Raw genomic sequence first — 27918 nt, 5'->3', positions numbered from 1 at the left:
GTGCTCATTCACCATGGGAGGGACTGTGCAAAACAAGGGACGTGTCATCACAGGAAAATAAGTCACCGGGCCCTTTGGGGACCCTTTGATGAAAGACTATCTGACCCTCTGGGACTGGACAGCCACTTGCTGCTGACTTCTAGAAGCTGCTAGGCCCCAGTCTTAGTCTTCTTAAAGTGAGCCTTTGCCCATTGCACAGGGACCTTTCCGAGGAAGGGGCAGGTGCGGGGGGTGAGCTGGGTCAGCGTGCAGCAAAGCAGACCTTCAGTGTAAAAGGTGCTTCCTGCAGGGCTGGCTTAGTCTTACCCCCTGGGACAGGCCACAGGGCCCAGCTTGGTGGGGAGGGGACATAAGTCTCCTCCACCCATGTTCTCTCAGGTCACTCCCCCACAGTCTCCCCAGGCCCCAGACCCAGCCCCTGCTCCCCAAGGCGGCCAAACTGGGGGGAATCTTCTCACTGGCCCATCCCCCAGGGAGAGGCCCCTCCGAGCCTCTGCTGCCTCCAGCTGAGGCCCAAAAGCCTCTGGGAAAGGTTTCCTTCACTGAACACACAAAGAACACGAATGGAGCATTTTTTGGGTTTTTTTTGGTGTTGTTTATTTTTTAAACCCACTTGTAGTTTGGGTTCCGCTGGAAAGCAGGACATATGGAGAGAGGGGAGGTGGGTGCGTGAGCGGGATTCCGCTGCAGCTTTGGCGGGAAGCCCCGGGCCCCTGCTCCAGGGAGGTAGGTCCCACCGCCAGGCTCCCAGCTGGCTCAGGCAGGGCAGCAGCCCTTCTGTGCAAGTGTGCCCAGTAGAGGAGAGAGGAAAGCCGTCTTCTCTCGGATCTGCGTCCTCACAGGCCCAGCCGGAGGTTTCCCAGCACAGCACCCAGCAGCTGAGAGGCAGGACTCCACGAGCAGGCCCGGGAGTCTGTCACATGAGGAACGCTGGCTGGCGGCTGATGCCAGATAAGACTGGGGCTTGGCGTCTGGGGTGGCCCCGTGGGGCTGCTCCTCGTGGCGGCCTGGCTGTCTGGGCCCACGCCCCGGCAGCTGCCCGGGGCATCGTCAACGGTACATTTCCCACACACCCGCTCCCCATCCCCCTCACAAAATAAAATAAAATACAAATTAGAATAAATACTAATTCGGCCAACATTTACATTTACATGGATGGACAGGACGATCCCCAAACCTTAGAGGTTTACAGGCTGGTTAAGGAAGGATGGACAGATGAAACCGGGTTTGGAGGTGCGCACTCCTCACGGAGGATGGTGGGACTCCCGTCTGGTCCAGGGGAGGGGAGGGGCCTCCTAGGGGCTGCGGTCCCAGTCCCGGAGCCTAGGCCGAGCCGAGCCACGAGGCCTGGGGGGGGGGGGGTGGCGGGGCAGGACTGTGGCGAGCAGGCCGGCTGCTGGGAGGAAAGCAATGACTACCTCGTCGTGACCGGCAGGGGAGAGACCCACATGGAATCAACACCTGACGGCCAGACTTGGCCTCTCCAGTGCCAGGAAAGCCACGGGCCAGTAGAGAAAACAACGCAAGCCTTCGAAATGCAATATCCAGTTTTGCCCCCATCAGATACATTCAGAGGTCAACTTGGATATGGCCTTCCTCACTCAGCAGAGGGGGGCTGGCCCGGGGAGGGGGGCCTGTGGGCGCCCACCTCTGCCCCCCAGGTCCTGGCGAGTCATCTCCCGTGGGAAGCAGCCTCAGAGTCTCAGACTTTAGGCTTTACTGTTATTTCCTTTAAAAAAAACTCCTTTTTAAACGTTTTCCTTCCATGTCTGAAAAAGTAGCAGCAACCTGCATTTAGAAAAACAGCTTAAATTGTTTTTCGGATTGGCCAGGAAGTGCTTTCACGCAATGGAATAAACCAGGCAAACCATATGTCTGGAGCCACGGCGACACGACACGTAATTAAAAATATATTTATATATGTATACGTATTTATATCTCACTTCTTCACACTCTGGCCCGAACAGGCGAGGAGGGCTCGGCCCTGAGGCCAGGCCACCCCAGAGGGCCTGCAGGAGGAAGGGGCGCGCGGCCATGGAGCCGCGATGCCGCCGCCTGTCCCAGCGGTGTTCCGGGGAACACCGGCCCCCGCACGCACGGAGCCTGGGGCCCCTGCCTGATTGCTCTCTGAGCCGGGGTGGAGGAGGGAGACCCCACTCTCCTGCCGCCTCGATCCGCACCCCCATTCCCAGGCCTCTCCCTTCCTCTGGGGCTCCGTTCTGTTCTCTGCAGACGCACACACACGCACACACCTCCCCCTCGAAGGAAACGAGGCCCTTTGTGGCACAGGTGTGTCTCTCGGAGGGCTGTCAGGGAGCAGCGGCTTGCCTGGTGAGGGCCGCCTGACTCCCCGAGGCCGTGATTTCCCCAGGGTCCTCTCTGAGCCTCCTGACATCAGCCCCTTGTGGGGCCTCTGCTGTCCCCGGGCCCCAGACTGGGCTAGAGGCGCAGTCCAAGGAGAGGAGGCGGGGAGGAGAAGCCTCCAGGAAGGAGGAGGAGGCAGAGGCTGGGGCCACGGGTGGCAGGGGATTCTTCGCAGAGATGACCGACCTGTTCCAGGGAAACCTGCGCCCCCCACAAGCTCTGCTGGGGGGCTGGCTCAGGCTCCCATCCTGGGGCTAGAAGGCAGGTTGTAGCCGGTGGAAAGCCAGGGAGCACTGGGGAACCTGCTCCCCACCCCACGCTGACTGCTCTCCTAGACTTGGGGTCAGCAGGGGTCAATCTCCTCCAGCCTTCACCTCCCGGCCAGCCTGATTGGACTGGGCAGTCAGGCTGCCTCCAGTGACCCAGGAGTGACTGGCCTCAGTAAAGGAGTAAATAAGGAAGCTGCTGGGCCGAGGTCATTTTCTGGGGGCTCATCAAAGTGTCAGCTCCAGACGACGGAGATGGGGCTGTGCAGACACCAGTGACCACCGACCCCCATCTTCCTCCAGCGGAGAAGGGCCATCTCCCAGGACCTGACTCCTCCAGGAAGCCCCAGGCTTGTTCTCAGTCTGGAAGGCTCTGTCTGCTTCCCTGCCTGGCCACCTGACTCAAGGAACACTCCCTTTCCCAACAGCCCTGGGCTGCAGTGCCCAGGGCCCCCTGGAGCGTGTGGTGCTCGGCTGCGGGAGGGCTGGGCCCCTGGCTCTTGCCTCATCCTCTAGGGTGGTGACGCAGCCCATTGAGCTAAACTCCAAGTCCTGGGGAGTTGGGCGGCCCCCACAACGCCATGCTCCCCCACTCTGAGTTCGGGACAAGACCTGTGTGTGGAGCACGAAACATCCCCTAGCGTTTGGGTCTTAGTTTGGTAGCCTGTTCTGTGCCTGGCTCAGCACGAGGCCCGGGGCCAGGATGGGTTTCATGCACTCCCAGCATGATGGTATCAGCCCTTTGAGAGCGCGCGGCTAGTGTGAGGGAGGGGAGGTGTGGGGGGCCAGAGGCACAGGTTCCAGCGGGACCCCCACCGGGGCAGAAGTTTCCAATTACCCTAATTGGCTACTGGCAAGCCTTCCGTGGCTAGAATCCTTCCAGAGAGGGGCGGGTTTGATCTCCCACTAATCAGGGGGTCCTCAGTGCTGTCTGTGTGATCACATCGTGGCCCTTTCATTGAGAGAAGAGACTTCAAAGCAGCTGACTTTTGAAAAAGAAAACACAATAAAACAAAAGGGTGCAAGTAGAACTAGGAACTCCAGCTCCCCCGCCTGGTCCCAGCCCCCCGGGCCTGAGGCTGGAGGGTCCGGGAGGAGGACTTGGAAGTTGGGGGGTGGTGGAGCGTGAAGGCTGGAGGAGGGCGAAGGCCGCTGTCCCCCCAGCTCAACCGTGCGGACAAAGGCCGTCAATGACGGGCGGCTGGTGGGGGCCACGTCTGCCTTTGTCCTCCCGGACATCTGCTACACGTCGCCTGCTGCCAGTTGGCGACTGGCTGACAGCGCGCAGGGACAATGCAAGCCCGTCTCCAACCCACTTTGTCAGCCTTCTGAGGTCCTTTCTGACCCAAGCGGTGCCCTGGCGTGCCGGGCTGCCTGGCCTCAGAGGAGGAGTCACCGAGATGAAACCCCTTGCACAAAGCCCTGCAGGGGTCTCATTTGATGGGAGGGGGCAGGAGGAGCGGGAGTGGGGAGGGGCCGGGCGAGGGCCGGGCCACCGTGAAGAAGAAACATGCTTCCCTGGCTGGTGAAGCTGCCGCATGCTGGGGCTGGGGGGCTCGGATGGGGGGGCACTCCTAGGGATCTGATCCCTTCCCCACCTGGCTCCAGGCTGGTCGCCGGCTCTGCCTGCCTTCCTCCCCATTTCTTTCTCCCGCCAGGGTCACCCCTGTCCTCCCGCCCGTCCATCTGGCCCTGTGCACCAGGGCCCCAGCTGCCCGCGGGCCGCCCGCCAGGCCCCCTGGCTGTCAGGCGGTCAGTTTCTGGATGGTTCTGTTGTAGTACTGCGTGATGGGGGGCGTCAGAGGGTTCCAGCTGTTGGCATGGAGCTCGATGACCTCCAGGAGCAGTGACCGGGTCAGCATCGACTCCGAGGGGCACAGCATCTTGTCTCGGGCACTGGCCAGGAGCTCGGCCATCATCTCAGGCAGCTGCTCCTCTAGCAGCCGGCCTGTGCTCTGAAGCTGCGGGCAGAGAAGTGGGGGTCAGGTGGGATGTAGGCCCCACAGTAGTCCCCACAGTGGTCCCCTGACCCACCCTGGTTGGGTGAGCTTGGGGCCCGGACAAGAAATAGCTGCATGATCCCAGGAAGGCACGGGCCCAGGCCTCTGTGCCCGGGGGGTGGGGGCAGGGGTGGGGGGTGAGGAGGGTAGAAACGGCCAACTGTGCAAGCTCACACATGACCACCAATCTGTTGACAGAAATAAGAGGGATCAGAATAATGCCCGTTGCCCAGGGCTGAAGAGGGCCCTTAGCAGGAACACACCCCTTCTCCCTTTCACCCAAGAGCTCTCCCTCCTTCAGGAAGCCTTCCCTGACTACCATCCGCCCCCTCAATGACTGTGTGACCTGCCCCCTCAAGGGTGACCAGGCCGCCCCGTGTTAATTTTCACTTGCTAGGATGTCTCTCTGGAGACGGGCTTAGTCATTATTACCCGTGTGTGTCCACGTGGAACTTGAGAGCAGGAGGAGGTTTCCTGTTTCCCTTTTCTCCTGTCCCCAGGCCCACCTCCCGCCCCGGCACGACCTCTGCCCACACCTGTGGCCCGAAGCGAAGAGAAACAGGAATAGGGGCAGAAGGCCACTGGAAGGGCTGCCCTCAAGAGCGGTGGCCAATGATCTCGAGAGGCCCCCGTTGGGAGGAAGGAGCCCCAGACCTCCAGATCCGTGCCTTCCTGTCCAGCAGCCCCTGCGGGATCTCTGCCCATCATCTCAGCCCCCACTCTGCCCGCCCCCGGCCTCATCCCGCCCCGTTGTCGAGGTTCTGCCTTTTTCACCCAACCTTCCTTGACCTCGTGGGCCACCCTGACCCCTCTCCCTGGGCTCTCCGGGGATGCATGCTCTGCACCCACACTCAGCCTCTCCACCGCCCCATCGTGTGTGTGTGTGTGTGTGTGTGTGTGTGTGTGTGTGTGTGTGTGTGTGTGTGATCTAGCCCTAGCCAGACTGGAAGCTGTCTGAGGGCAGGGAACATGCTTCCTCCTCCTTCCCCGCACCCCTCAAGCCCCGTGCAGGGCACCTGGCTGGGGTCCAAATGAGTGGAGTGACGTCCCTTCTGCCTAGGAAGCAGGGACGTCAGGGAAGTAGGGCTGCTAGGTGGGCTCCCAGGACTCCTGGCTTCCATGATTCTTGGGCGTGGCCTTGGCAGCCGAGCAGGAAGCTGGGGCGGGGGTGGGGGGGGGGTGGGCGGCCTGTGCTCACTCAGCCTGACTCAACCTAAGGCCAAGGCTAAAAGCCGTGCCCTGAGGGCAAAGGTCTGTCCCTGTGACTAGGCCGGAGCCGCATGTCTGAAGAAAAGTCCCAGAGTTTCAATGAGTGGCGGCCACACCTTGGGAATGGGCATGGCCCCTCCCAAGGGGGCTGCTTTGAATCAGTGCCAACAGGGGGATTCAAGCCTAGGCGCCTTCCCCAAGCCCCACAGTACCAAAGCCCAGGGGACAGGGGTTCACCTAGAATCTCTTAAGTCATCTGTGTGGTGTGCCTGGTGCAGGGAGAGGGTGGCCTTGGGGATGGAGGGAAAGTGACAATGTCAACACTCGGTGTGTCCCTCCAGCCAGCGGTGGGCAGTCTCCCTATCAACATTTATTCTGGTTTGGGGTTAACCATTCTGGATGCAGCAGCCCACGCCCACTCAGGAAGCCATTCCCCCCCACCCTGTTGACACACCCTTGTCCTGGGCTTGGGGACCCCCACAGCTGTGCAGCATGCGGGGCGCGTGGCGTCTGAGGTTGGACACGTCTGCGCCACTGCTTACCTCCATGGAGCAGCACAGGACAGCGTCTTCCTTCACGTCCTGAGACTGCAAGAGCTGTGGGGGAGAGGGCAGAGACCCCCCGCTCAGGGCGCTGGCTCCCGCCCCTGGCAGCTGAGCCCCCACCCCAGCCCCGGGGGGCAGCCTGGAAAGAGTGTCTCCGAGGGGCAGAGGGCATCAGAGGCACTGCACCAGGAAGCTGTGACCTCTCTGACGGGATATGAGCCACTGGAGGACCGCCGTGGACGGACGGCCTGGGCGCCCAGGCCAGGTCAGAAGGCTGTGGTCTGAGGCTGTGGCGCAGCAAGGCTGCAGATGGGTTTGAAGGCAGTGGCAAGTATGCAGGGACCCTCAGAGAAATGAAATGAGCCTACAGGCTTCCTGATGGGGGACGGGGGGAGGCACAGCTGTGGTCTTGGGCATACCTGGGCCCCGGCTACAGGAGGGCTTCCGGAAATCAAAGTGCCCTTCTACACGACCACGCTGCACTGACTTACCGGGAGGCTGGAACTGCCTCCCGACCAAGGCCACGGGCAGGCTGCCCAGCACAGGATCCAACCACGGCCCCATCCTGGCTTCCCTCTACCTGCCGCGTCTCCTCCTCTCAGTCTCTCTTTTGCTCATTAAATTGAGATGTAATTCATATAACATCAACTTCATATGACATCATAACCCACGCCCCCCACTGGGGACCTGGCCCACAACCCAGGCACGTGTCCTGACTGGGAATCAAACCGGCGACCTTTTGGTTCACAGGCCGGCGCTCAATCCACTGAGCTGCACCAGCCAGGCTAACGTAACATTTTTAAAGTTGATCTGTGTGTAGCAGGAACCAGTCCTTCATTCCTTTTCCCAGTTGAATAACATCCCGCTGTGTTTCTACACCACATTCTGCGTGCCCGTTCACCAGCTGGTGGACGTGTGAGTTGTGGCCACTCTTCGGCTGTGACGAGCAACGCTGCTGTGAGCGTCCACCTCAACGCATCTGCAGTCCTCCTGGGCACACGCCCAGGCGTGGGGCTGCTGGGCCACGTGGCACCCACGGTTCGCTCTCTGAGTACCAGACGCTCTGTTTCCTTCAGTGGCTGCACCATTCTACATTCCCCCCAGCAATGTCTGAGGGTTGTGGTTTTTCCACATCCTCGCCAACCTGTGTTATCTTATGCTTTGTTTTTAAAATTTATTTCTTACTGAGCACCTCCCTCCCCGCCCCCCACCTGCTGAGGACCTGTGGGCACAGGTTGAGAAGCCCTACCATCCTGTTCACCCCTGACCCCGCCGACCACTTCTTGCACCGTCCCCTTTGCTGGCTGATGCTGCTTCTCCCAATCTCTAAACACATCTCGTTCCGTCTCCACCCCCACCCCTGCCGCAGTGACCGTCACATCCACCCAATGACCGCACAGCCGGACCACCGGCTGCAGGAGACGCTTCCACCCACCGGGACCTCCGTTCCTGCCCTCCACTCTCCCCCACCCTGCAAGGCCCAGGTCGCTTCACAGCTTTCCTTGGAGACCTCTGGATCGTCCCCACACACGGTGCCCTCTCCTGCTTCTCACTCCTCCAGTACTCTCCGTCTTCCCCACCCACTGGGCATTCCACTCGAGGGAAACAGACACGCTGCAGTTTGAACTGCCCGCTCCCCAAGGCCAGGGCCAGGGCCAGGGCCAGGGCCACGCTCGGCACTGGTGCTGCTCCGGAACCACCCGGCACAGCTCCGGGCAACTGTGGGCGTTCACGACACGTCGGCTGATACGACTTATGTGCTGTTTTTGGTTTTAAGGGAAGGGTGGCGGAGGGTGAGGAGAGCACAGAGGAGGGCATTTTTAGGGTCAGCACCCTTGTTCACTGACTGAGAACTGGAGTCAAGGTTTCTGACCCGAACATGACGTGTTCAAGCAGAGGTGACGTCACACACGCCCCAGGGAGACTGTTCCCACCACAGGCCCGACATCGGAATTCGCAGACTCTCCTGGCCTCTCCCCTTCCATCGTGTTGCGTCCGTCCACCCAGCCGGGGTGGGGGGGGGGGGCCCTCCCAGCAGGGGCCACAAGCATTCGCTCCAGGAGGGCTGGGGACCGAGGGCAGGCTGCGCTACATGTGAGCGTGTGGGCCACGGAGGTCGCAGCAGTCCAGGGGACAGGCCGGTGCTGGCTGCACTGCCGGGGTGCAGTTGGGGGTGCTGTCGGGGACCGGACCGCCTTCCCCCTGCATCTGGGTCAGCACCGGGCTGCGACCTGGGCTGGTGGCAGACAGGCAGCACATTGTTCGCTTTGGAACGGACGAGCAGAGGGAGGCCTGGAACTGCCCCTTCGCCGAGCAGGTGGAGAGCGAGCGAGGGGCAGCCCAGGGGAGGGAACGGCATGGCCCCAGGGTGAAGGCGGGGCAGCCAGGGGCTGTGTGTGCTCCTCCCACGGACACAGCTCTGACTCTCGGGCCTCCGTGCTCTCGTCACCTGGTGACTCTCAGCCCCCACACACCTCCAGACCTTCCTCTGTCACGTTTTTCAGGGTGCTCCCGAGTATCACCCCCCAGCCAGGGCTTCCCTGACGAGCCGTTGTGTAACTGACCAGCCCGTCCACCTCCTGCTTCACTTCTCTCTCTCTCTCTCTCTCGCAAGCCTCACCCCTGACATGTCATCTCCTCGTCGGTCTGTCTGCCCCCCGTGCCCCACTCCCCACTAGAAGGTCAATTCCGAGAGGGCAGGGCTCGGGTTTTCCCGCTGCTCTGCCCAGCACTGGAGCGGCGTCTGGCGCACAGGAGGCACTTGGAAACACTTGTTCACAACACGCTCTGGGAGGCAGGAGAAGACTGCCCAGCTGGGAGTCTGCGAGCAGGAGGACTAACCCCGAGGGGCAGCTCCGCCACAGGCGGCCCTGGTGCACGCACCTGAAAAGGCGAGTGAGGGGGTGAGGAACCCCCACCCCACCCACCCCTCTCCCCGGAGCAGACACGGTGCAGAGGTGTAACTGATGAGTGTGCCAATGTACAGTGCTTGTGGAAATAAAAGTTGGCTTAACCCTCTAGATGGCAATTTGGTGGTAATTATAGCATTGCAAGTGTACGAACCCCCGACCCAGCGACACCACTTCTAGGAATTTACCCCGTACACGTACGCACTCAGCGTGCCAGGACGCAGATACAGAGCTTTCCCTGGACTATTGTTAAAGACGGAAAATACCTGGAACTGCATTACACAATCACGACGTGTCGCACAGCGGAATACTTCGCAGCACCCGGCTGCGCCTCCCTGTCTACACTGGTGTTTACTTCTCGTCAGTGGAGCCCTTTGTCCTGAGGATCACGGGTCTCCTCCTTCCCCTCATTTCTGTGCCATCCGAGACCTGCCCCCCTGCACGGGCTCCCAGGCGAAGGTTCAGAACCTTCCTATTCTCTCTTCTTCACAAACATCTGTGGCTGGTGTACTTTCTGTTGACATCCCTCCCGCCCCAGCATGCCCAAGCTTCCCGGGGCCCCCGCTCCTGGGGACCCAGCCCATGCCACTGTCTGCCTGCCCCCCGGGCAGGGCCCTGGGCTCCCGGCTTCCAGGGCGGGGGCGGGGGGGGGGCAGATGCAGGTTGGGGCGGGGCTCTCAGTCCCAGGGCCTCTCTTCCGACCGTATCTTCCATTCGGTGCTTTGGGAGTGTCTGTGTAAGGCCACAAAACCACATTGTGTGAACGTTTGCTAGGTTTTCTCACAGAAATCGGGAGGGCTGGATGCTTGGCCTTGTCCTTGTCCTTCATCACAGGTGCCGGCAGGCAGAGCTCACCGAGGGAATCGTGCTGCAGACCACGTCCTGGTCTCCCCTCAACACTGACCTGGCCTCTCACTGCCAAGCGACCCGGTGGGAGCATCCCGGCACCCTCGGCAGAAGGTGCACAGGGCACGGGCGTGCTGCCCACAGCATGCCCAGGGTGGGGTCAGGCTAGCTGCTTGGGATGCCACCTCACGGAGAGGGAGACAGGGCGCTGACGGAAGGACCCACGGGGCCGCCTTTGGAGAGCAGACCCTCAGAGCCTCAGGGCTGAAGGGGCTGCAGAGTGTCTCCCCCGCCCAACCCGAGGGAACTGCCCCCACCTGTCACAGGCAGGACGTGGCACCCTGCTGCTCTCTGTGGCACAACTGCAGGCTGGCCTGCCTCACCGAGGGGAGCCTTTGGGTCGGCTCTGCGGGGTCTCCTGCCCAGGAGGGCACTGGTCAGTGTCCTCTCAGAGGCTCCTGCCTCTGGGCCATCCGCGGCTTCCCGGGAATCCTTCCTTGACGTGTGCTTTGCGGGCAGTGTCGCAAGTGCAAGGTCCCTCCACTCTTTTCCATGTCGGCCCAACCTTACCTGTTCTGTGTTCCGTGTCTTCAGGGCTCTGCTTTTCCCCAAGGGCCACCTAGTGTTTATACAGACAAACCCCTGACAGCACGTTGAGGGGGCCAGTGCGCTCTCTTGTTTATGTCGTACCTATTTGGGATCTTCTGGAGACCATGTTTTACCTAGCTGAGACAGTCTCAAAAGTCGTGGCCGCTCAGACAGAAATGCACACCCCCACGTTCCCAGCAGCATTATTCACAAAATTCACAAAAGGTGAGACGCGGAGGCAGCCCAGGTGTCCGTCAGCGGATGAGTGGAACCAGCAAACCCGGTCTCCACGTACAGTGAAACGTTACTCAGCCTGGAAAAGGAAGGAAATTCTGACACATGCTACTGCGTGGATGAGCCTTGAGGACGTTTTGCTAAGTGAAATAAGCCCGACGGAAAAGAACAAATACCGTGGGATTTCCCTTGCGTGAGGTGGCTGGGGAAGTCACAGTCACGGAGACAGAAACTGGAGTGGCGGCTGCCGGGGCCGGGGCGGGGTCGTGAGGAGTTGCTGGTGGAGGGGCGCAGGGGTGCAGAGGGGGAGACGAGGGAGTTCCGCAGACGGACGGCCGAGACGGCTGCTCGACAATGCGAATGGGCCTCGGGCGACCGAACGGTGCACTTTAAACATGGCTAACGTGTCCATTTTATGTTACGTATATTTCACCACAATACAAAATGTTCCAGAAAGGGGTGGCAGGCGCAGGCACTCTTTGGGTGGCAGAGCTGTCCCTGTCCTCTCCCTCTTTGGAAGAAGAGCTGTCGGATGACCCAGGCAGGGCTGCCCGGCCTGGGGGCTGAAGGCCCTGGGGTGGGGGAGGGGGGCAGCCCACTCGTCAAAGTCTCTGGCACAGAAAGGGGTGTGGGCGGGCCGGGGCAGGCCAGCCACCCACCCTCGCCCTCGAACAGTGAGATGTGTTTCTTGGACGAGAATCCAAGGCAATTGTGCGAGCCCACACAGTGTTTGTTCGGAAGCTAATGCATTCCTGTCCTATTGTCTCTGCCGGAGACTTGTTGTGGGCACACCCATCACATCCTCCCTCGGGGAGAGGCCAAGGTGCTTGGAGTCAGGCCGTGGGAGGCCCCACAGCAGCTCGGGAGAAAGGCAGCCTGGTGGGAGCATCCCGGCACCCTCGGCAGAAGGTGCACCGGGCACGGGCGTGCTGCCCAGGGCATGCTCAGGATGGAGTCGGGCTGGCTGCTTGGGATGCCACCCCACGGAGAGGGAGACAGGGCGCTGACGGAAGGACCCACAGGGCTGCCTTCGTGTGCGGGAGACAAGTGGGCGCTGGAGATGACGGCTCCTCGTCTCACTAGGGAGGCCTGGGTGCCAGCGGGGGCGGGCTGGTTAGCCGGCCCTGAGCGCCCCAGCTCACCGGTGTCAAGGTTTCCACCTTCCAGGACAAATCCAAACAGCCCAATGCAGCCAAAGTAAAAGCTCAGCTCAGACCCTGCCTGCAGGAGCCCCTCTACTTTGGGGGGAGCCGAGGGTGGGCTGGGAGCAGCGACAAGGGAGCTGGGTGGGTCTGTGGAAGGGCCAGGGCTGCGGCAGAAGGAGCTGAGTGTGGAGGAAGAGAGGGAAGGAGGAGCTGAGGGTGGACGGCAGAGGTCTGCAGTGGCCCGGGAAGCCACAGCAATGGGCAGAAGTGCTGAGAGCGGAGAAAAAGGGGAGAGGAGGAAGAACGCAGCAGAGGCAAAAGAGATACCCCCCCCCCCCCATGCATGGTGTGTGGTCTGGTGTGGTGGCCGCGGTGGGAAGCTGCCCACGGCCACCTACACCTCAGGAGCGCGCTCAGGGGTGAGTCTGGGCCCCTCCGCCCGGCACCTCTGCTGGGCCTGGGTCGGCAGCTGCAGCTATGTCAGAGGAACCGATGTCCATGATATCAACTTTGAGTCATCAAGAGGGGGGTCGGTTACGCCTGGGTCTCTTTTTTTTGGGGGGTGGGGCAGGGAAGTAGATAATCTATCTGAAAAAGGCTGTCACCAAAAATGTGCAGCAGGCCACTTAATTGCTCCGTACCCCAGCTTCCTCACTTGAGAACGGGGACGACGCCTGCCTAGACCTGTTTTGTGAGTCAGCTGATATATATATATATATATGTGAAAGCTTTGACGAGTACAAAGCTGGATTCAAATACAAGGTGTATTATTATTAAATGTGTATCTTTATAAACATGCATTTTCCCTCAAGATCTTGACACGCTCGGTGCGCGCCACGCCGTGTACCCTTGTGAGGCTCCTGCAGGGACAGGGAGAGGCCACGGGCGCGCCTGCCTCTGCTTGAGAACAGAGAGAAGCTGAGGCTCGGTAGTCGAGCGGCTTGGACAAGCCAGACAGACAGCACATCCGAGAAGATCTAGAAGGTGCACGTCAGTCCTGGGTCAAGCATTCTCTTCCTTGGAGAAGCATTTTAATTTCTCCCACATGAGCTCATTCTTCTTTTGCTGGTTGGAGCGCATGCTTCTTAATTTTGTTGACTAGAGACAGTAACCAACCTCGGTCTTCACGGAACTGAGCTGATTTTACCGACTGTGTCGGCATGGGCCACCCTCCCTCTATCCCCTCACCCATCTGGGCGCCCACCCACCCATGCACCCCTTCCTCACCCCCAAGTTATTCATCCACCTTCTCACCGACCCACGCAACCCTTTATCCGCCAGTGTACGCAGTTACCTGCCCTTCCTTCTGTCCGCCCACACACATCATGTATTCCACCGTCCACCCACCTGCCTATCCTTTCATCCATCTACCCGCTCACCTACTCTGTCCACCCGTCTGTCCATCCATCCATCTGTCTGTCCATCCGTCTATCCATCCATCCTCCTTTCAACATTTATGCAACACCAACTATGTACTAAATACTGTGTGCGTACAGGGATAACACGAATACAAGGCCTGCAGTGTATGCTCTAGTGGGAGGAAATGAAGAGACTGGGCTGGGCAGGTGGGGCTGGAACACACAGGGCGGAATGGTGTGGTGGAGAACACGCCAGGCACACGGCGTCAGAAGCAGCAGGTGGCACAGGCCCCAGAGCTAAACACGCGCACGAGCAGGGTGCACTGGTGAATAACGAGTCCTTCAAGGTGGTGGGTGGACAGACGGAACTCGGTGGTAGAGAAAGCAAGGGCCCCATCCTAAAAGCCTTGAGACGCTGAGTTTGGATTTTATCCTCAGGCATTAGAGAGCCACTGAAAGACTGCATTCTCGAAATACCCCTTTTCGCACAGTGCGGAGAACAGACGGGAGCTGGTGTGGTGCTGGCGGGACCGGAGACAGGGAGACCCGCCAGGAGGCCGCTGTGAGGAACTGTGGACTGAGGCAGGGGCGGTGGGAGGAGATGTGCACAGGGGGCACACGTGAGGGTGGGGACAAGCACAGTCCTGAGGGCGGAGAACCCCCAGGTCTAGGGCTGGGCCGACTGGGTAAATGACGCCGATGACGCCGGGAAGGCAGCAGGTGTTGGTCTGGGGGAGTGTGAATAGTCCAGGTGGAAACATTGAGTCCGTGGTCCTTGGGGATATCAGGGAAGATGACTAGTGGGGGGCCGGCTACTTGTGGCCACCAGTGCCCAGGTGTTGGTCAAGGCCAAGGATGTGAGTGAGATGTCCTAGGAGAAGACATGGAATGCATGGGAGGAGGATGAGGGCTCCTAACCTCGAAAGAGCAACATCTAAAGGGTGGGAGAGGAGGAGGAACCCCTAGACGTGGAAGAGAATGGTCAGAGAGCTAAGAGGAACAGGAAGAAGTGATGTCGTAGAGCCAAGAAAGTTCTAACAAGGACAAAGTCAATGGGGTCAAAATCTTAGCGAGGTCAAGTAAGATGAACAATGACCAGGGCTCTCTGGATTTGTTGGTTAGGAGAGCATGGGTGACCTTTGCCATGATGACTTCCGTGCCGGGGGAGGGGCAGGTGGGGGCCTGGGTAAGGTGGGGTTGGGGAGGGCGGGTGCGGGGGTGTCAGGAAGTGGAGACTGGAAGAGTTCACCATTTCTTTCTTTTTCTTTGGGGGTTTCTGTTCTTCTCTGTTTCTCCCTCCCTCCCTCCCTTTCTTTTCCTTCCCTTCCTCCTTTCTTCCCTTCCTCTCTCCCTCCCTCCCTCCCTCCCTTCCTTGAACTTGCCTGTGGAAGAGAAGAAGGATAAGCCGCTAGGAGAAAGAGCCTGGCAGAAGGTCAAGGGGAATGGGTGTTCAAGTGGGAGAGACCTGAGTGTGTTCAGTGTTAGAGGCCGAGATGAGTGGGAAGAATGCGGGAGGGAGGGGGTGTCAGAGGCGAGGAGAGCAGAGAGTCAGGTGCATAAGTAAGAGAAGGATCCCCGTTTCTCTGGGGTGGGCAGGAGGGCTGTGAGCCCCACTACGCACGCTCGCGCTGCCCAGCCAGGCAGTCCAACGGCAGAATCAGCATTGTTTCTCGTTCATGACTATCGTCACTCTGTGCCTGCCTGTGTTTCAGACATCCCAGGAGAGGGGCATTTGTCCCAAGTGTCACTTTTCCACTAGCCTAATAAGAAGCCGTGGTGCAGTGGCCGTGGTCAGACGTCAAGGAAATTCACGGTTCTGCCCGGGACTTCAGTCCAAGCCTGCACCCTGCGGCCTGGCTGCCGGCCCTCCTAACTAAGGCGGGCAGGCGGGCAGGCACCCTCGCTGCGGGCCAGGCGCCCCCGAGGCAATAATTAGCCTCTTTCCTGCCGAGCTTGCAAACCTTCCTGTACAAAGTGGCCACAGTAAATGTCACATGGGGGAATGCTTCAGCCCACAGCTGGCCCCTAGGGCGGGGGGAGGTGGAAACGTAATCTGGGGCTCAGGGAAGACACCAAATCCTGCGGACACCGGAGCCAGGGGCCAGGGCCAGGGCTCCATGGCTCCTCTTCGGGGCCAAGCCCTGGCCAGTAGCCTGGACAGGAGGCGAATTCCGTGAGTTCCCAGGACCCTGGGTCGGAGTTTGAAACCCCGGGGACACTGTCCGTGACCACTGTCAACACCTCCCAGCTTCTCCTTCAGTGCCCTTCCCTCCAGGAGCCTGCCTGCCTGCCTCCCCGTGGCTCGCCTCTGTTCACCGCCCCATGCACACGGATCTCTCCTAAAGAGCCACCAGAAAACCCCGAGGCTCCGCCTTTCAGGAGGGGTCTCCAGAGGGCTGACCCCCACCTCTGGGTCCTCATCGGAGCCCGGCTCCTGGGTGTGCGCACTGAGCCGTGTGTGTGTTGTAAGACCCGTCCCACCCTTCCGCCAGTTGGTCTGAGTTACATGCCGTTGTGGTATCTGCACGTTACAGCTGCAGAAATGAGGTGCGGAGGGAAAAGTGACCTCCCTGAGAGTGCCCCAGGAAGGGGAAACCGGGAGTTGAACCCAGGTCTCATCTGCCTCCACAGTCAGATGACCTGACCACCGCCTCAGGAGTGAGGCCCGCGGAGACAGGGCCAAGGGGGGCAAGGGGGGGAGGACAGAAAAAGGTGGGCTGCCCACACACCCTGGTTCGGCTGGGGTGGTTCCGGTTTTCACCCATCACCCCAAGGTAATTAGCAGGAGCGTTCCTTTTGCTCTCAGAAGTGGGGTGTTACACAGTCACCCAGGCAAGGGCAGGGACAGGGAAGGGGTTGGGAGCCCCCCTCCCCAGGCCACCACCGGACTGGGTAGGCAGACTTCTAGCCCAGCCCCCTCCCCTCCTCGTGCCTCAGGGCCTCCATTTAGAAAGCGAGTTGGTGTCCCTGCCTGTCTCCGCCAGGTTTAGCAGGTGGGGTGGGAGAAGGGCTCTGGGGGGGCGGGGGCAGAGCAGCTCTGCTCCTAGTAAGGCTGTGGCACCTGCCGCGGGGCCTGGCCCGAGCCTGCCAGTGCCAACTGCTCCTGGGGACTGCAGCCGGGAACGGGATGGGGCTGTGGCACCAGGCACACCGTCCTTTGCTCTCGCCGGAGCAGCAGGGTCCTGGGGGAGCAGTTGTTTTCTCAGCTTTCCCTGAGGAGCCCAGCCAGCAGTGGCCAGCCTAGAGGCACTGGGTGTCTGGTGGCACCTGGGACCATCACCCTCCTCACGTACCCTCTGGACACCCCTCTGATGCAAGACTACATTTTGCATCTGACTCGGCACAAAACAGCTCCCTGAGACTGGAGAGGGGTCTGGGTTGGCTGGGGGCCAGACCTGGTGCTCAGGTGCTGGGCAGATGGCCCCCAACAGGCAGTTTCTGAACTCCCAGGTCACCGGGCTGGGACCCTCAGCTGGCACAAAGAGAGGGCAGAGCAGGGGAGGGGGCCCCAGGCTGCCACCTGCTCTCAGCTGTGCCTCCCCCGCTCCTGGTCCTGGGCTCCATCCCCTGGCCTCCGCACCTCCACCCATCTGAGTCCTGGACTTGACCTTGCTGGCTGTGGGGGGAGGGTGTGATAAGCGTCTTGGTGGAGGGAACTAGCTGCCTGCAAAGGCATTTTCCTCTCTCTAAAGTAAACAATCAAACAGGAAATTAATCTAGAAACCCACATCAACGGAAGGTTCAGGTTGTGATTTTCACAGCCCCAGAGCCAGGAAATTCAGTTATAGTTCCCATAGCAACTCGCCTGTAGAATCAGCCACCCCTGGGCTCGAACGAGACCTTGAGGGGTCTGCTAGGCCAGTCCCCTGCCTCCGGGAAGCACAGCCCCAGGGCAGGTTTGCAGGTCTGGGTCGGACTGCTCTTCCTAGGTGGGACAGAGCTAGGAGAGATGAGGTTCTGGTTCTGCTTTCAGTTCTCACAGCAACGAGCCTTGGGCACTGGGCCCCCGGCTGACATCTCAGGGCCGTGGCTTTCCATGTTACCATTTCCCAGCGATTATCCCAGTTCCCACGTTCTATGAAACAGCGACACTACTCAGGCCTGCAAGACGCTCGAGTGAGGGGCTGCGCCGCGCTCACTGTTCTTACTCACGTTCCACCCCTCCTTCTGCTCGGCCCCAGAAGGGCCTCCCTCTGTATCCCAATCGCCCTTGACCCTAGTGATTGGCCTTTGGCCCACCCTCTGGTTGTTTTTCCTCCAAGAAAAATCTCAGTTGATTGACAGGTCCAAGAGCTTCCACAGCAGACACCAAGGCGGCTCCAGTTTCTGGACGCTTTCCTCAACCTGCCCTCTTTGGGACCAGATTTATAATATTATCTTGCTGCTACCCTGACTGACAGATAACCAGGAAGATTCCGAGGAGCCAAAGGCAGGCCCTCCCTCTTCAAGTATGTCTGGGGTGGGGTTTTCATTTGTGTGTGACTGGTGAGGAGTCCCCCCTGGCAGGAAAGGAGATAAGGACAGTGACGCTGAACCCGGGGAAACGGTCTGGAATCCTCCCCTGAGGCTCACCCGTCTGCCCACCTGAGATGCCCACCCGCAGCCGGCTGGTCTTGTCAGCATGATTCTGCAGCCTGGCGCGGGACTCTGGTGACAACACTGGCTGAGGCAAGAGCAGGCGCTTCGCAGGCACCAGGCCTGTGGCAGAGGATGCCCGCCCGCCCGCCCGCCCGCCAGCCCGGCCCTGGAGCCAGCGCCGGGGATTGAGCAAAGCAGTGGAAAGAGAGAAGTGGCGCCTGCTGGAAAGCAGACAGAGCGGCTCCTTGATTTCCTAACAGGCCCAGCCGCATGCCAGGGGCCGCCGGGCCAGCTCAGAGCGCCCAGCCTCGCTTGCGAAACAGTCCTTTCCTCCTCTGGGTAAGCTTCCCCTGGGGGCTGAGCCGCTGTCCAGCCACCCTGGTCGCTGGACAAGGCCTCCCCCGCCCCCTCCCGCCTGGGCCACTGCCTTCCTGCCTCCTCCTGTGGTTAAGCTCATCAGAGTACGACGGGCAGCTCAGGGGAGATGGGACACCCCCAGAGCAGACAGGTCACCCCCTTGCATGAAGCCAGACACAGAAGTTTCTTTAAAAAGAAGGGTGGCGGGGAGGTCACTGTGGACAGACGGTGGGTTTCTCCGCAGGCTCAGAGGGAACTGCGGAGGCCAGAGCCACAGAGGCTGAACCGCCAGCTTCAGAGGAAGGGCTGGCCTGAGGAGAGAGCCCGGGCCCCCTGCCCACTCACTGCCCAGGGCACATGGTTATCTGCAGGGCTGTGCCAACCCACCCTTCCTGGAGCCCGGGAAGAAACTTCTTAGAAGGTTCTTTACGGTATGCCAAGTTAACCAGGTGTCCCTCCTTCCACTCTCAGACTTTGTAGTGTTTGGGGGGGGTGCACAGCCACCACGTGGGGAGCTGGAGAGGGGCACACTTGGCTCTTTCCCGTGCCACTGAGCAAGGAATTCCGAAGAACCTTTTGGCTAAACCGTGTCCTCTTCAGCGGGATAATCTTGGCATGCCGTATTTAAGAAGATTAAATGCCCGCATCACCTGGTTACCAGGGGTGCCGGGCTTCCGGGGTGGAGCGTGGTGTTTGGGGCCACACCACAGACGCTGGTCCGTCCCTCGGGGGAGGGGGCTCAGCTGGTTCTGCGGTGCGTTTGGGTGAAAAGCGGTAACCAAGGACTGACTGGGCGGGGCGGCTGGGCTTGGGACTGTCACGCAGGGAATAGCCAGGCTGTGCTGACAGTGTAATTAGCATCGGTACTCAGAGCGGCAGCCACCCAGTGGAGGGGCAGGCAGGCCTGGGCTGAGCCAAGGGCCTGGGGCTGCTTGGGGATGGGCAGGAGGATTTGGCAGTTTCTCTCTGCCAAGTCAAAGGCAGAGATAAGAGTATTTTTAATTGGCACCTGGAAGTTTGTTTGGCTCTCGAGCCTTACCCTTAGAAGAACATGTATTTTCATAATGTGGCGACTCTTCTTCTAGATTGAGATGCTCTTTTGGAATGAGGGAGCGTGCGAGTCAGGATTCTGCAGTGCCCATGCGTCTGGACCACCAGGGTGCGAGAGGAGGGAAGGCTCAGCCTGGCACTCGGGCGCTTGCTGGCCCACTTCCCCCTGGGGCCCACGTCCCTCTCCCTCCCCTTCACAGACCTCCAGCCTTGCCAAAGCCATCTGTTCCCAGGCCTGTGAATGTGTCTTGTCCTCACCGACCTGCAGCTTTTGCTCCTCATTGTCCCTGCCAGGCCTGCCTTCTCCCGCCTTGGCTCCGTTCACTGGATCATTCAAGACTGACTCCAAAACCGCCTTCCTCCGAGAAGCCTTCCCTGACCTCCTCTAACCTCTGTGGCCAGAGTCTCTCTGCCCACAGTCCCAGGGCCACAGTTTGGTTCTACTAAGTTCTAAGTTGAGCCGAGGGCCTGCCTAGGGCTAGTTTTTCCTCACTCAGGCCCTGGTGACCCCCGGCCCTCTCGGAAGACCTCTGGGGACTGGACTGGGAGGAAGGCGTGTGCTGGCCGGGACACAGACACTTACAGGGGCCACACTGTCCCCTGGGGTGCGGTCTCCTTAGGGACGTGCAGGCCTGCCGCACAGCAGGTCCTGCATCCTGACACACACGGACACACACACGGACACACACACACACGCAATCTACCCAGCTAATGGAGCACCACTCAGCCGTACAAGGATGGAATACTGCCATGTGTGCCAGCATGGACGGATCTTGAGAATATCATGCTAAGTGAAATACATCATGTGGAAAAGGACCGAAACCACACAATGTCACTCATGCGGGATACAAAACAGAAGATAACAGATGCACAAACAAAAACTCACAGACGCAGACAGCAGTGTGGTGGTTGCCACGGGAGGGGGTGGGGTGAGGGCGAAGAGGAAGAAGGGGCCAGATGCGCGGTGATGGAAGGAGACGAGAGTCTGCGTGGTGAGCACACAGTGGAACATGCAGATGTCGTGTTACAACGCTGCACACCTGAAGCTTACATAACGGTATTAACCAACGTTACCCCAATACCTTTCATCAAAATAAGGAAACCACTTAAAAAAAGAAAGTACTGGCTCCATAGGGAAGAGAGAAATGGGATGTTTCCTTCCGGGAGGCGGGAGTGGACTGTGGGGTCGAGGGAGGCTCTGCCCCTCGGATGGGTGTGGCGGGCTGACGTGAAGACACCCCAGGGGAGGGGGAAGCCTGGCGAAGGAGGGAGGGGACCCGCGACACGCTCCGCACTCGGGGGCAGAAAGAGCCACCGGCCCGGCGGACAGGCTGCCCGAAATACGCCCGCCCGAGGCAGGCCCACGGTGGATGTGCAGAGGCCAGCGACAGCCTGCGGGCCCCGGGAGATAATTAAAGAAAGCCAATGTTATGTAAGCAGGCTTCGATAGCAGTTTGCGTTGCAAAGAAAGATCCTTAAATCTGGCCTTTGGATTATTTTAAAATCTTACTCTGTTATTTGTGTTTATATATAAATTACTGTTTCTTCAAGCTGTGTGCTAACTTCACTGCAAAATTATATAGAAAAATTCCCAGCGGGGTGATTTCATGGTATATTCCTACTTTTCTCAGTTGAAGATGTTTTGAGGAAACTTTTTTGTTGGAGTATCGCACTGGCAACGGCGTGCACACACCTCAGCACCCAGCCAGGCGACTTCGCCGCGGCAAGATGCTCATGCTGCCAGCGCCCGGGGCCTGGAGCTAGAATGTGGGCCGCCCCCACGGTCCTCTCCTGTCCTCTCCTTTTCACCGACTCTCCTGAAGGCCCCCACAATCCTGCCCATCACCACAGCTTCCTGCCCCCCATTTTAAGCCTTCCATGTGTTTAAAGTGGAAACGAACGCACTGACCCTGCAGGGTGGTCCCTGCGAGGCCCTTTGCCCACCCAGTGGCAGCTCTGCGAGCCCACCTCTCCTGGTGTGCCCCACGCCGGGTCTCCTTCGCGGGACGTCAGCTGACTCTGGATTGGCGGGGGGAGGGATGCTGGCCACAGTTTTCACGAGCGAAGGAATGGAAGCTTAGGTCCGACTTAGATGATGCACAACGGGCCCGACATACCAGGATTGGGGAGCTGATTCCCAAACCCAGGAATCTGCCCCAAACGTTCGGTGCTTCCTTATGCGTTGAGTTTATAGATATGGGTGTGTCCTTCCATTTTTTTGGAACACAGAACCCTCCTTTGAGGATTTGACGGAAACTCGGGCACCTCTCCCAGAAAATAGCACATCTACACAAGTTCATAGACACTGGTGTACAATTTCATTGGGTTTCCAGACCCGAAGGCCACCCAAGGGCTCCAGGCTCAAACGCACTCCAGGCCTGACACACACCAACCTAAGTCACCGATGGAGAGGTCACAGGAGCACAGGACAGTGACTGCCTTCATAAGGACATCAAGGCAGCCAGGGTCTCATGCATCACTAGGGTGACCATGGAGCCCTCTTCTGTGGCTGCCCAGGCCATGGGTGGGCTGAGGCAGACACCAGGATGGCCGAGATAGATACCACGACAGTCCTGTACTGTGCGCAGGACATGTGACATGCGTGATCACCCATCCTGATGGCAACTCGGCAGAGATCAGGGCAGTGTCCCCATTTTACTGATGGAAAAACTGAGGCTCGAAGAGCTCAAGTGACTTGCCTCAGGTCCCCCCTAGTACCAGCAGTGATATTCAAAACGATGGAAGCCCGCCATCCAAGCTCTCCTTCTTCCTTTCTCCCCCTCTCACGGTGGGCTCTGAGCCCCCCTCCTGGCCTGCCATAGCAGTCCCGAGGCCAGGGCGGGAGTTTCTCTCGAGCACAGCAGGGGGTTCAGGAGGGAACTGACAGCACGGAGACGTCTCAGTGCACATGTCTCCATGCCTGGGAAGTGACTCACTGGAGCCCTGCCGCTCTGGCCTCCAGGGGACACAAGCACATTTCCTGTGTCTTGGCTGGGGCCTCAGGTCGTGTGAGCTGGCAGGGCAGGTCTCTGAAAGCAGCTGGAGATGGAAAACCACCCTGCTCTGTATTCCAGGACAGAGAAGCCTCTCCTTGGGTTCACAGGACAGCTATGTCACCTCCGGGCCACGGTTTTGTCATCTGCAAAATGGGGGTGCGGGTCAGACTCGACCAGTGCTACTCCGTGTGTGGTCCCCCTACTAACAGCATCAGTACCACTTGGGAAATTGCAGGCCCTCCCGTGACAGGGATTCTCAAACATGATGTGTGTTCACATCGCCGGGGCCGTGTTTGCCGGCTAAGACCCAGAGACCGGGGTCAGGAAATGACGGCCCACTGGGCAAATCTGGTCCACGGCCTGCTGTGCACCGGCCCACGAGCCAGGAATAGACAGGTTTTACATTTTTAAATAGCAGGGGGAAAAGTCAAAAGGAGAATAATTTTCTGTGACACATAAAAGTGGTATAGAATTCAAATTTCAGTGTCCATAAATAAGGTGTTGTTGGGACACAGCCACTCTCGCTCATTCCCATATTGTCTATGCTTTCCCATTACGGAGGCGGGGCCGAGTGGTTTCTACGGAAATGGCTCTTGCCGCCTCGCACTGCTGCTCGGAGCCCTGCGACTCACGGGGATGTGGTGAAACTTGATGTTGCCTCTTGGCCTGCGAAGCAAAAATATTTACTATCTGGTCCTTTAAAGAAGTGTGCTGGCCTCTGACGAAGAGTGGAGGGAAGAAGGCAGAGGAGGGGGATGAGGAGGGGAAGGGAGGGGCGAGGAGGGTGATGATCCTTTCTGGGGGGGAAAGTGAGCTGTCGGGGGCTGTGGGGATCCATGGGAGTCCTAACCTGGCCGGGTCAGCCATGAACTCCTTCACACAGTTGCTCTGAGGATGGTCCGATGGCCCCTCTGATCATGTTGCTGTGTGAAAATCCCCACGCCCAGGTCCAGAGCCAGGGCTCTTAACTAGGGGGCTCCCCGGGGCACAGTCTCCAGGGGCGTTCTGCAGGCCTCAAGGCAGGTGGGTGTTTTCAGGGGAGAGGGTTCAGTGCAGGGGTCTGTCACCCCTCCCCCCTTCCCGAACCCCAGCCCCTTCTGTCCTGTGGGGAAGATGTGAAAGTCTCTGGAAGGGCCACGCCCCACCTACACATGCTGCCTGCCCAGAAAAGGGGGTTACCTGCCGGCGCATGACGGCATAGGCAGGCCTTAGGAAAGTCCTGGGAGTCTGAGGAGGGGCGGGGGCAGGGGCAGGCAGACGGAGGTGGGGACGGGACATGGCCCCCAGGAATGGGGCCACTTGCCCAGAGGGCTGCACCCCCTGACTCCTCCCACACTCTAGAATCCACTTCTCCCCATCGGTCTGAGGCCAAAAAGGCTTGCGGCCCAGGGGACCAGTGGCCTCCGCCTCACCGGTGGGCCCCTCCGCTCCCAGAGCTTCCTCCTGCCCGTGGCATCAAGCAAGCATGTCTCAGCTCTGGCCCTGGGATTCCAGGTATTTTCCCAGCCAGCCCCACCTCGTCTAATTGCTTTCCAGTCAGCTAATCCTTGGCCCACGCCCTCAGCTCCAGCCAGGCGAGCCACCTCCGTGTGGCCGGCAGGAGCCGCGGAGGCTTCCAGCGGCCCGCGTCCATGCCTGGGGCTGCCTCCGACGCCCCCTGTGCCCAAACCACATCCGCTGCGCTCTTCCCTGCACCGCACCGCACCGCACCGCACCGCAGACTCTCCTCTGACGTTTCCAAACCAAGCAGAGCACGGCCCGGTCCAGACCTGAAGCAGCCGATCCCTCCCTCCCTCCTGTCCCCCTGGGTCCCCCTGGACCGGCCACAGCCCAGCTATCAGGGAAAGACAATTAGCAAAAAGTGGAGTTGCACCTACTGTTCAATTCCCAGAGCTAATTGTTTTAAGCAGGGCTTTGGCCTTAATTAAAGGACAATTAGTTAGTGAATGTGTGTTTGCATTTCCACAAGTGTTTGCGTTTCCTAAGTCTGGCTTTTAACCCTGAGAAACCAGATTCAGCAAATACTTTCATGTTTCCATACCTCTGAGTAAGGGATGAGGTCTTAATTACAGAAATGGGAGCCCTGGCAGCCACAGTGTAATCACACGGGCAGTGAGAGAATGAGCTAATTGTGCCTTCCCGTACCGGCCACAATCTCTGTTCAGCCATTGTGAGGAGGAGCTGGCAGCTGCCTGGGCGAGGTGGGGGCGGGGGCACCCCCTCAGCCTGCGGATTCTGCTTAGTTCTCTCACGCAGTCTGTCACTGCTGCCGCCCACTGCCTCTCCCCACCTTCCACATTTTTCTTCTCTCTGACCTTGTCCGGCCCCTCCTTTTACTCTCCCCACCTTTCATCATTCGGGGGGTCAGAAGAATTGCCTTTTGCCGGGCCCTACCAGGGCGCTCCAGCCACGCGAGCGACACCAGCACGTGGGCCGTGAATGCTAGTGTTCCAGCTCACGTCGTTTCCCTTTGCTTCTTTCTGGGTGCTCAGAAGAAGCAGCTATAAAAAATTCTTCTGAGCCTTTGAGGATCCAGATACTTTTTGGATCCAGAACTGTTCCAGAAGCCGGAGGATTCCAGAAGCTATTCCTTGGTTCCCAGGCCGGCCAGAACAGTAGCCACTGGCCGCATGTGGTCTTGAGCACTTGAGATGGGCCTCGTCTGAGTGGAGAGGTGGATTTCAAAGACTGAGCACCAAAAAAAAAAAAAAAGAATACAAAAAATATCTCGATCGTTTTAGTATTGATTGCATGTGGAAATAATTCTTTGGATATACTGGGTAACATATAAGGTAGTAAAACTGATTTTGCCTGTCCCTTTTAATAAAACGCAGCTACTGGAAAATGCACGATGACACAGGGGCCCTGCAGCTGGGGCTGTGCTGAGGTTGTCAAGGGCTGAGAGGTTTCCATTGTCCTCAGCGTCTGTGGCTGTGAGTGTCCTCTCCCGCCTCCTGTGCCATGCTGTCCCCTTCTCCCCCCTGGCCCCCACCCCCTCACAGCACCCTCTGGTGCCCTGTGCATCCTCTGCCTTCCTTCCTCCTCACGGAGGGGCAGGAGGGGCAGGCCCCGCTCCTCCCCCTGCGTCTCCAGGCCCAGCCTGAGTGTACAGCAGGTACTCGCGCAGCAGCCCCTTAGTAACCCCTTCCGCATGGCTCCCCATCCACGACACTGCCAGAAGCCCACCTCGAGCTCACGGGATGCTGACTTGGGACAGACTAACGAGATGACAATGGAAGCCTGGCAGACCGCCGAGAAAAGACCATTGAACCAGAGGGACATGTGGGGCTAGAACGTGGGCAGCGTCACTGGCGGGCAGCAGTCTCGCACTGGTTCACTGGTGCTGTGAGCACAGGATCCTTCCTTTCGATTTGATTTGGGGGAGTGTCTCTCTTCCCTCTTCCTTCCTGAGCTCATCTCCAGGGACCGCTGCCAGCCAGCCCCACCCTACTCACACACCTTGCCTCTTTAAGGACTCTGGATATATATCTCCGTGGAGAAACCTTCCCCCAATTAACTCCAGAGGGGCTGTCATCTTTGCTCTGCTCAGTCGAGACATCCTATTCCATTAATTTATTCAACAAGTATTTATTGAGCACCTACTATACGTCAGGTGCAGGTCAAGGCACTGGGGACAGGGCCAGGAGAAGAGACACATTTCCCCACTTTAGAAAGTTTCCGCACTAGCTGGGGAGACAGAAGACAAGCAGGTTAACAAAGAGCAACACTCTAAGGTAAAGCCGGGTACTGGGGGCGGGCGTGGGCAGGGAGGTCCTCCCAGGCACTGACATCCAGCAGAGACCTGGGAGGAGGGCGCGCTCCCAGAGGGAACGTCAAGGGCAAAGGCCTGAGACTGATTTTACTGGGTCCCTGCACATTTTTTCTCGTTAAGAAGCACTTCATTTGGAACGACAAAAAGAGGCTGCTGACTGGTCCTTTACCCCACGTCTTTCGTTGTTTTTCACGCCCTTGTTTTGTGTCCTGTTACGGGGAAGGGAGGAAGTCAATTTGTGATTAGCCAGTCTACTAAATTATGTTTTATCCTCATCTCAACAGGGAAAGAGGGCCAGAGAGGGTAAGCTGCTTGTCTGTCTGGCTCTGAAGTCTGCCTCGTACCCCAGCACGCTGCCCTTCCTGCTCCAAGAAAGGTAGATCCTGGCAGTTCCTTCCCATCGGGCCTGGCCCAGGCCCGCCTGTTACCGCCAGCTCATTGCTGGCCACAGTGAGAATGGAGCATGAAGAAGGAGCTGGGTTCCAGCTAGGTCTAGAGGTGGGTGGAAGAGACAAGGTGGTTCCTAACTGGGTCTGGTCCAGACCGACAGGCGCTGCCTAGACACTATTCACATCTGAAGGCGCGGAGAGCGGTGGTCGGGCACCAGCGGCTGCTGAATGTAGAGGGTGGGTCCTGAGAGCTGCAGCAGGGCCCAGCGGAAAGACCAGCGTGGGTCCTGGAGCTGTGTGTGGGCGACGCACCAGCTCCCAGCACTCTGGTTTTTCTGCTTCGTCTCCCCAGTGGACGGGGAGAGTGGGGACCATGGCCTGCTCATGCCCACGTCCCAGCAGCCGGCCCAGCACGCGGCACCCAGATGGCTGGGTGGGGGGCACCTGAGCCAGGGCATGGAGGCTGGGCAGGGCTGGGATGTGGGGTGGGCAACCACCAGGAGGCAAGACAATTAGTGGACGGGGCAGTGCTGAGGGGTCTAGTCCAGGACTCAGTGGAGTCATTTACATCCTGCCTGAAGGTGAGGGAAACAGGCAAACCAGATTTTTTTTTGACTTCTGCGTTATCTGAAGTTTCTGATGGCTATGTTCACCTCCACCGTGTCTGCTTTCTTGCCTTCTCAATATATGTCACTTCCTCTGGTCCCAGCCAGTACCCCAAAGGGACCTACACATTCAGAAAGCGCCCCAGCCTGCCTCCCCTCCTGTGCCCCCAGGTTGGCTGAGCAGATTCTGACAGCACCCTACTGGGACACAGCCAGGGGTGGGGGTGGGGGTATGCGTCTTATTGTTTTTAAAAACCTAAAGGATTTAAAAAATCTAGGCCAGTGATTTTCAACCAGTGTGCCTCAAGAATTTCTAGAACCTGTAGTATCTGACTATTTAGTCAGGGGTATTGACCTCTTTTCCCTTGAACTGTCAAAAAAATGACAACAGCCAACCCAACAATAGCTGTCTGGTATGAATGAATCAAAATTACATCTATTTTTTTTGTCAGATGGGCAAAGAATATATTTGTTGGTGTTACATAGAACTTCAGTAATTAGTTTATGTGTGTCAGGAGGCGGCAAAGGGTGAAAGTCGCTGACCTAGACAGATGCACGTGTATGTGTATATCCGTGTGCGTGTATCTTGCGCACACCACTCCGGCAGGAAAGTCTACCCTCTACCACCCCTTCACCAGCGCAGAAACAAATCCGAGAAAGCCCGCACCAGTTCCACCCCTCCGAGGCCTCCAGCTCCGCCCTCCCAG

At 58.9% G+C, this 27918-nt stretch overlaps 1 protein-coding gene across 3 annotated transcripts in view; it reads right to left on the bottom strand.

Moving 5' to 3' along the window:
- Nucleotides 1-571: 571 nt before the first annotated feature.
- CTIF (cap binding complex dependent translation initiation factor) overlaps nt 572-27918 on the bottom strand; it is a 253727-nt gene continuing 226380 nt past the window's right edge. For all 3 annotated transcript variants that reach the window (XM_045849928.1, XM_045849927.1, XM_045849930.1), the window contains exons 11-12: nt 6382-6435; nt 572-4591 (exon numbers count right to left, since the gene is read on the bottom strand). In XM_045849928.1, coding sequence (XP_045705884.1) covers nt 4376-4591; nt 6382-6435 — 270 coding nt within the window. In that variant the 3' untranslated portion in view covers nt 572-4375. The remainder of the gene's footprint in view (nt 4592-6381; nt 6436-27918) is intronic.

This window comes from Phyllostomus hastatus, unplaced genomic scaffold (assembly GCF_019186645.2).
Source record: "Phyllostomus hastatus isolate PE091 unplaced genomic scaffold, TTU_PhHast_1.1 phas_contig_80, whole genome shotgun sequence".
Classification (NCBI taxonomy): Eukaryota; Metazoa; Chordata; class Mammalia; order Chiroptera; family Phyllostomidae; genus Phyllostomus; species Phyllostomus hastatus.
Note: the sequence above shows the minus strand (reverse complement) of the source record. Positions and strands in the feature narration are given on the sequence as shown.